At 37.7% G+C, this 8,674-nt stretch overlaps 1 protein-coding gene across 3 annotated transcripts in view; it reads left to right on the top strand.

Moving 5' to 3' along the window:
* Acer3 (alkaline ceramidase 3) overlaps positions 1 to 8,674 on the top strand; it is a 158,541-nt gene that overhangs the window by 100,716 nt on the left and 49,151 nt on the right. For all 3 annotated transcript variants that reach the window (XM_004632523.2, XM_004632522.2, XM_023716727.1), the window contains 2 exons: positions 4,372 to 4,453; positions 8,267 to 8,302. In XM_004632523.2, the coding sequence (XP_004632580.1) occupies positions 4,372 to 4,453; positions 8,267 to 8,302 (118 nt within the window). The remainder of the gene's footprint in view (positions 1 to 4,371; positions 4,454 to 8,266; positions 8,303 to 8,674) is intronic.

The raw sequence follows: 8,674 nt of genomic DNA on the forward strand, positions 1-8,674 counted from the left end.
TTTTTTTTTTAATTTGCTTTTTTATTGAATAGTACAAGTTTTTATATGTTTTAAGCTTGAGTCCTGTCCAGTACCAGATATTTGTATTTTAAATTGTTTTCTTAGTGTTTTCCAGTGCACCCCCACCGCATGGTACTAGGAATTGAACTCAGGGAACACTGAACTACATTCCTAGCCCTTTTTAAATTTTGAGACATGGTCTTGCTAAGTTACCTAAGTTAAGCTTAAACTTGGAATCTTTCAGCCTTAATGTCTCACAGTTGTAGAATTACAGATGTGAGCCATCATGTCCAGCTTGGCACTTTTTTCTCTATTCTGTTGATCTCTGTGTTTACTCATTTAGTTACCAAATTGTTTTGTTATTGTGGTTTTATTATAAATCTTGAAGTCAGAGTAAGTCCTCCAGTTTTGTTCTTTGTCAGTATAGCTTTGGTAATTCTGTATCCTATGTATTTTTATACTAATTTTAGAATTATCAGTTTCTACCAAAAAAATTCTGCTCGAATATTGATTGTGATTACATTGATTCTGTAGGCTGATTAGGGTACAATTAATATCTTAACAAATTTTAAATGATTCAAACCTGAATGTGGCATAGTTTTTATTTATTTAGGTTTTCTTATTTCTCTCAGTGGTGTGATTTTTAGTGCATAGGTCTTCCACATACTTTGTTAAATTTAACCCTGGTTTTTTCATGATTTTGGGTGCTATTTTAAGTGGTGCTGCTTTTGGAGGTAGGAGCATAATTCTGGGTTGGAGTACATGCCTAATATGTATGCGGCCCTCAGTTCAAAAACACTGGGGAAAAAAAGTTTTTAAAACTTTTTCAGTTGTGCATTGCTAACATTTAGAAAGTAGTTGATTTCTTGGGTGTTTATCTTTTTATTCCATGACTTTGCTAATTTTGCGTATTGATCTTTCTATTTATTCATTAGGATATTTGGACAGCCAAGTACACAGAGTAGTCTAGAATTCTAGCCATATTTATATCTGCCTTATAGAAATAGATAGATAGATGTAATTTGCTCATTTATGAAACATGTAAAGGTTCTTGGTGTTACACATGATCCTACACTGTATAGAACGTGATCCTGGACTCCATAAAAATGAAGGATCAAAGAACTTATTACTAAGTAAGGGACAGATTAAAGAGTGGCTATCTATAATAAAGATTATCCCAGTAAGAAATATAAGCCAGGCCTACTAAAGAAAGGTTACTTGTAACCTGCTTTGAGGACATTTGAAATGATAAAACTCTCTAAACTATAAACAGAATGAAAAGATTAACTATAATTCAAATATCTCACTTAAGTTTTCCACCCCCTTGCAAGCCATAAACTCATAACTTGAAGGTGAAAACACATGTCCCAGCTGGGTGTGGTGGCACATGCCTATGATCCCAGCAACAGTGAGTCTGAAGAAGGAGGATCATTACAGGTTTGAGACCAGCCTGGGCTACAAAGTGAGCTCAAGGCCAATTTGAACTGTAGCAAGACCCTGTCTCAAAAAAACCTGGTATTTTTGCCATTCAAAGTCACAAAACTTTAAAAAGGGAATTTTAAAATTAGCTCAGCTGGGTACTCTACAGCTAAGGTAACAAGAGGTACATCCAGTTTCTACAACCAGTTAGTGCGCTGCAAAAGGCTCCATCCTCAAAAGTTGGGCACTTACAAGTGGCCAATTACTTGTTCATATTTTATTTACTGTCTCCCATGCATCAGGACATCCTAATGACTACATAAAGGAAAAAATAGTTAAGATTATTTCCCTGCTCACACGAAGTTTCTAGTCTAGTTGGGGATACAGTAAAGAAAAGAAATAATTATAACAGTGATTTTTAAAAAGTTTTATTTCCCTTGTAGGTATCTGCCTGGGTTAAGGACATATTACAGTGTTGCATGTGTACTCATGTTCATAGCAGCACAACTCACAGTAGCTAAATATGGGAAGCAGTCCACTTTCAGCAACAGATCAATGGCTAAAGAAAAAAATTGGCATTTATATAAAAGGAAATATTACTGTGCCATAAAGCATAAACTTGAGTCATTTGTAGGAAAACTTTCACTTTGTCAGATACACACGTTTAAATATTGCATGGTTTCTCTTATATGAGAAACCCAAATAGACAAAAATAGAAGGTAGATATTAGGAAAAAATGATACAAATGGTCCTGAGAAGAATAATATTATAATGTACTATTTATTATAACAATATTTCAAGGCCTGGCCAAATAGCTCAGCAGATTAAAGCTCCTGCTTAGGCATTCACAGAGGCCAGGAGTTTGATCCCCTGGCCTGGCCTGCACTGCAGGCCCTGCCCCACCCCCAGGACACACTGAGAAGGCCATTGAGACCAGATGTGGTGGCGCGAGCCTGTAATCCCAGCACTTGGGAGGCTGTAAGCAGGAGGATCACTACGAGTCCATCTATCCAGTGAGACCCTGTACACTCTGTCCTAAAGAAAAAGTTCCTGATATAGCAATATTTCAGTCAACAACAGACCACATATACTGTGATTACCCATAAGATTATAATGAAGCTGAAAAATTCTTACTACCTAATGTTGTGGTTTGGGATTTTACAAGGGAAACAATATAATACAGGGTACATATTTTATAAGATTATTTATAATGAATCACCCAAAGAATCATATACAAAAGGAGAGTGCAGGAAATCTATCCAAACACTAAAGACCAAAGAATCCATCTGAGGGCCTGGATCCATCATAATATCCTGCGTGAGTCCAGCTGAAGACCTGAAGCTCATAACAGTGCCTCCCCCAAGTCTAACTGGAGGCCTAGAGCCCACAACAGTGTATCGTGCAGGTCTGTTTCACAGACCTGCGCTGGGAAGGCCCAGCGGTCAGTGGTGGAAGCTAAGAAGTCTATTCCAGTGGGATGAGGGATCTGAACTGGAGCCTGAAAGCAATGTTTAAGTTGAGAACCAAACTTCAGGGTTGGCTTGATAGCTCAGCAGAGTAAAGCACCTGCTTAGGTAGAGCACAGTGACTGGGGTTCAGTCCCCAAGGTGCACTGAGATGGCTATTGAGACTGGGTGTGGTGGTGCATGTGCTAGTAATCCTAGCACTTGGGAGGCTGAACACAGATGGATAGCTACAGGTCCGATCTACGTAGTGAGAACCTATAGACCCTGTCCTAAATACAAAAATATAAAAATAAAATAAAAAAATTTTAAAACAAGAACTAGAACTTGCCCAAAAAGTACCACAACCACCCTCAGCAACAAGGTCCCAAGCTCATCTTCTGACGAGAACAACCAAGTTCACCAGGAAAGCCAGCATTACAAGGTCCCCCAACACAATGGCCTAAGAGTCAACAGCTTCAAACAGCCTCTCAACAGCTTCTCTAGTTCTGCCTCTTATGCTGCTGGCAACAACCCTCGGGTGGGCCTCCCACACCCAGCACCATGCTAGTTCAGTTCCACTGGGTGTAACAAGTTGACCACCAGTTGGCAATCTACCACACATATTGATTTCATAGCTATGATAATGATGTAGCATATTACATTATTCAAGTATTTGTAATGATGCTGATATAAATAAATATATTGTGTTGCCAGCCATCAAGTATATAGCAATACACTTAGGTACTCGATGCTTAATAATAATAAATAATCATGTTACTGGTTTCTGTTTAAAAAAAATAAAGCCAGCTGCTTATCATAAAAAATAAAAATTTAGTATTAATCAGTTGCATAATATAGAAACATAGGTTAGCTTAAGAGAGATTTGGTTTTTGTAAGGACATGAGAAAAATGGGGCTGGGAAGATAGCTCAATGGAATAAGCACTTCCCTGGCAAGCACAAGGGTCTGAATTCAATCCCTGGTTCCAAAAAAAAAGACATGAGAAAATTATATGAAACCTAATAGCAGAAAGTATGGTCTCATCTCAGCACAACAGGGAAGGCAGCTTCTTTCTCCCTCCCTCTTCTATTCCTTCCTCTCTACTTAACTTCAAAACTTTGTATCTACTTTGTTCTTTCCTCTCTACAGATTACTTCTGTGATCATCCACTTGATCCTTCAGTTTGGTTGCCCCCTAATAATCAACCTCAGACCTTGAATCCTTCTGATTCATAATTGTATATTTAATTGATTTATTTTATGGCTCCCAAATTCTACAGATTTTCAAGAGAAAGCCCTCATCATCGTAGTTTAAGTCAGGTGTCTATGCCTTTGCCCTTCCAACCTCTAGAAGGCCATAGGCAGTGCAAGGTTTCTACAATGAGAATGTGGATGGGAAGAAATGGTGGGTATCACTAGCTTACAGTGGCGTGTGGGCAACTGGTAAAGAAGTATTCTGTTTATGTTCTTAGTTATATATTCTAAAGTTTCTTTCTCTCTTTTTTTAAGGTTTGAATGCTTCAAGGCAAAGAACTCAGTAAACTACCACCTGCTTTTTACCTTAGTTCTATTCAGTTTAATAGTAACCACAGTAAGTCATATTTTGTCTATAACAGATTAAGCATGTGAATTTGCCATTTATGAAGTTTGGCACATTTTGCTTCCTGTATTCACTTCAAGCTATTCAAATTGAAATGTTTCTATGTACAACTGGAATATCTTATTTTTACAGATTGTTCTTTTGTCTCTTTTTCAAGTGTTATGTTCTCCACAGTCAAAATAACTTAGTTCTCAATGATAAGGTGACAAAGCAAATATTCAGTGGAAAAAAACTTTCTTATGGATGTGCTTGTTACTTCCTATTTGTCAAAAACAAGAGATTGACCTTGCTCTTTTGGGACCAGTGTAATTATTTTAATGGTTAACCTTTTCCTAATAATTTGAGGTAATCAATCACTTTTGAGCCAACTGTAGTGCTTTTTCTTTCAAATAAATTGCATTTTGTATTAAGAAGATATTCAGGGCCCCGGGAGATAGCTCAGTAGAATAACTGCTTCCCTGGCAAGCGCAAGGGTCCGAGTTCAATCCTTGGTTAAACACACACACACACACACACACACACACACACACACACACGATATTTCAGTAAATATTTATTAACATTTAGTGCCTATATGTTAGGCACTAGAAATACAAAGATGACTAAAAAGCAATTGCTGTTGATGAGGAATTTGTTCCATTAGAAAATTTAGACAGTAAACAAAGCATTATATCAAAAGAAAATTGCAAAGCTGGGTATGGTGACACATATCTATAATCCCAGCATTTGGGAGGCTGAGGCAGGAGTATCATCACAGGTTGGAGGCCAGCCTTGGCTACATAGTGTGTTCACAGCCAACCTAAACTACAGTTAGACCCTGTCAAAAAAAAAAAAAAAAAGGAAGGAAGGAAGAAAAAGGATAGTTCCAATAGCAGAGTTAAAAACTATACGAAAGACTGGTAAGATAGCCCAGCAGATTAAGCACCTGCTTTAGCAAGCACAGGGACCAAGGTTCAATCCTTGGTCCCACATTCTGCACCAGCCCCACCCCCTGAGCACACTGAGCTGGCAGCCAAGTCCGGATGAGGTAGCTCATGCCTATAACCCCAACACTGGAGAGGCTGATAACAGGAGGATCACTATGACTCCGAGCTACGTAGTGAGACCCTGTACCAAATATATAAAAATGCAAAAAAGGAAAAGAAAAACTAGGTGATGATGAGACAGTGGAGAGACGATCAAGACTGCTTGAGCATGTGTGAAACTTCATGAGTATGAGTGACTTACATTTTTATTTATCCATATAAATTATTTTTTAAAAAGAGGTCAAAAAAGAAAGCTTTAGAAAAGAGATACCTTATTGAGATTTTAATTGATGATTAAGAGTTTTTCAGGCCCCTGAAACATTTAGATATTTATATGTTCAGAGACACAAAACTTTGAAACAACATGGTGAATTACTGTTACTAATTACTTACTAGATGCCAGATACTGTACTGAGCACTTTACATTTTTTGTCTCATTAAATCACCTCCAGTAGAATTGGGAAAGTTTTGACACAGGTGAAGCATATGGTAAGTGGGAGCAATCTTTTTAGAGAGGGTGGAATTAGAGTAAAAAGAGATTCTAGACCGGTTGCCCAGTTCATGGCCCAGCTGTCAGCATACACAGTATGTCCTTAACCATGATAGGAAACTTGGAAAATGATCAGTTTTTCAGGAGAGATAATGACTAGGTCTGTGCCATGGCATAGGGATGAGTACATTTAATTCAATGTATATTGAGTTTGAGCTGCCCAGCAATAATAACATCTGAGGCTAACAGGTAGACTGACCTAAAGATGTAATTTGGGAGTTGCAGAATGTAGGTAGTACTAGAAATGTGGGGATGGATAACCTAACACAGAAATAATATAGGCCACTAGTACAATGGAAGTTATAATTCTGTGGGGCCAGGGAGATGGCTCAGTGGGATAAGCGCTTCCCAGGCAAGGGCCTGAGTTCAATCCCTGGTTCCGCCAAAAAAAAAAAAAAAAAGAAAGAAACAAACAATTCTATAGGATGCAGCCATTTGAGGGACAGATGGAAGAAATAGAGCAAGCAAAGGAGACTAAGAATAAATAATAGAGATTTGTAAAGCTAAAAGAGCTTGATGTCGGGGAGATGGCTCCATAGAATAAGCGCAAAGGCCTGAGTTCAATCCCTGGTTCCACCAAAAAAAAAAAAAAAAGCTTGATGTCAAAGAGTAAAACCAAACAAAATATGTCTAGCAGGTGAACAGTATTACTACTATTACTTGCCTCCAAATGAATTAAGTATAGTGAAGATTAAAAGCTAACAGAAATTTTCAGGGCCAGCCAAATAGCTCAGTGGATTAAAAGCACCTGCAAGCAGGTGCAGGGGCCAGGCGTTCGATCCCAGGCATGCTAAGACGGCAATTGAGACTGGGCATGATGGTGCGCGCCTGTAATCCCAGGGCTTGGGAGGCTTAAGCCGGAGGATCTCTATGAGTCTGCTCTATGTAGTAAGACCCTGTAGACCTTGTACTAAAATATATTTTTAAAAAAATCAAAAAGAAAAAGAGAGAGAAATGCCCCCAAAATTTGTATTTTGAAATAAGGAATTCAGAGATTAGAGGCATTTTTTTACTGAGTTTACTACATTTAGAGTTACAATATATAATGTCTTAGACACATATTTTGAAAGCCCTATAACTACTTAAAAGGAAATAATATGACTTTTTGTACAAGAAACTTAGTCCTGAAATAAACTTTATAGCCAAATGTTAAAATCATAGAAAATTTTATTAGATCAGTAAATTAAATAGAATACAGAGCTATGTAGAGCTAGAACCCATTCCTTGCTAGCAAAAACATTGTTTTATAGAGAAGAGAAACAAATTAATGCCATGAAATTTATATATAGACAGTAATGGTGGAAAAGAAGGTGAATGATTGCTTGTAGTATAAAGAAAAGGAATCAGAAAAACCTTCAAGAAACAGAATAGTTGAATTTTAAAAGAGTTGAATCTTTTTTTCTGCCCCCCACAAGGGGAAAGATTTATTTAGCTCACAATTTGTCGAAGTTTTGGTCCATAATCGGCTGGCGTAAAGGCAAGGTGGTTGGCACACTGGCACCACAGAGGAGAGAAACAGTTCATGGTAGGCAGAAGGTAGTGAAGCAAGCAAGCAAAAGGAAAAGTTGAATCTTAAAATATGAGTATTTCCCAGTGGGAATGAATTTCTGAACAAAGTAAAGAGCGATATGTTTAAATAGACAGAAGCATGACACTTAACTGCCCATGACATTGCATGTAAAACTGGGACTTATGTGTGTGAGATGCATTTAGGAAAGTAACTGAGATACATCTGTGTGTTAGGCACTTTCATGTGTTTTAGCTTATCATTCCTCATTACTATTATTCTCCATTATCCAGATAAGGAAAAATGAGTCTTTTGTTCAATGCATGTAGCATTTAAGTGGTGAGTATGAAAACTGGTGGCTTAATTCTAAGCCCAATGCTGTTGCTAGTGTAGAACAGATCTGGGACAGGAGCTGTCAACACCTTCGCCCCTCATTAGTATCTGTGCCTCCTGTCTTTCTTTGATTGTGATACAGAAGCCAAAGAGTAGTCAGTAACATTTGGAATGTTTTATTTACCATGGCAGAGCTAACACAGTGTAAAAACTACTTATAGGTACTGGCTTTCCTGTGGCGTGCACCTAATCTGGTTGATTTTTATGGACTAGAGTTGGGTCCAAGTGGGATGAGTGGAACAGTAGAGGTTTAGAATTTACAGAGTAGTTAAAATACCCCCTGTGGTAAAACACTTCATTCACATGTATTTTCTTCTAATATCTTACAGGTTTATCTTAAAGTAAAAGAGCCTGTGTTCCATCAGGTAATTTTTTTTTTAATTATTACCCATTTGTTTGTCAGTACATGACTGCTTTCTGTTTTCCTTTTCTAGAAGTTATATGCACACACAGTTTTGAAAATGTCCTAAGAAAGTAGTTAAGTATTTAAAACATCTTGCATCCAGGTGTGGTGGTGCATCTCTTTAATCTCATCACTCTGGAAAGCCATAGTAGGTTTGTCAATTTAAGCCCCACCTGAGAATTTAACAAGGCTTTGTCTCAAAATAAAAATGGCTGTGTGTTCAATCCCCAGCACCATAAACAAACAAACAAACAGAGGTTCTGGGTTGGAGTGCAATACAGCTCAACACATGAGTCCTTGCCTAGTATGCACAAGGCCCTGAGTTTAAAAAAAA

This window comes from Octodon degus, unplaced genomic scaffold (genome assembly GCF_000260255.1).
Source record: "Octodon degus isolate 3935 unplaced genomic scaffold, OctDeg1.0 scaffold00049, whole genome shotgun sequence".
Taxonomy (NCBI): domain Eukaryota; kingdom Metazoa; phylum Chordata; class Mammalia; order Rodentia; family Octodontidae; genus Octodon; species Octodon degus.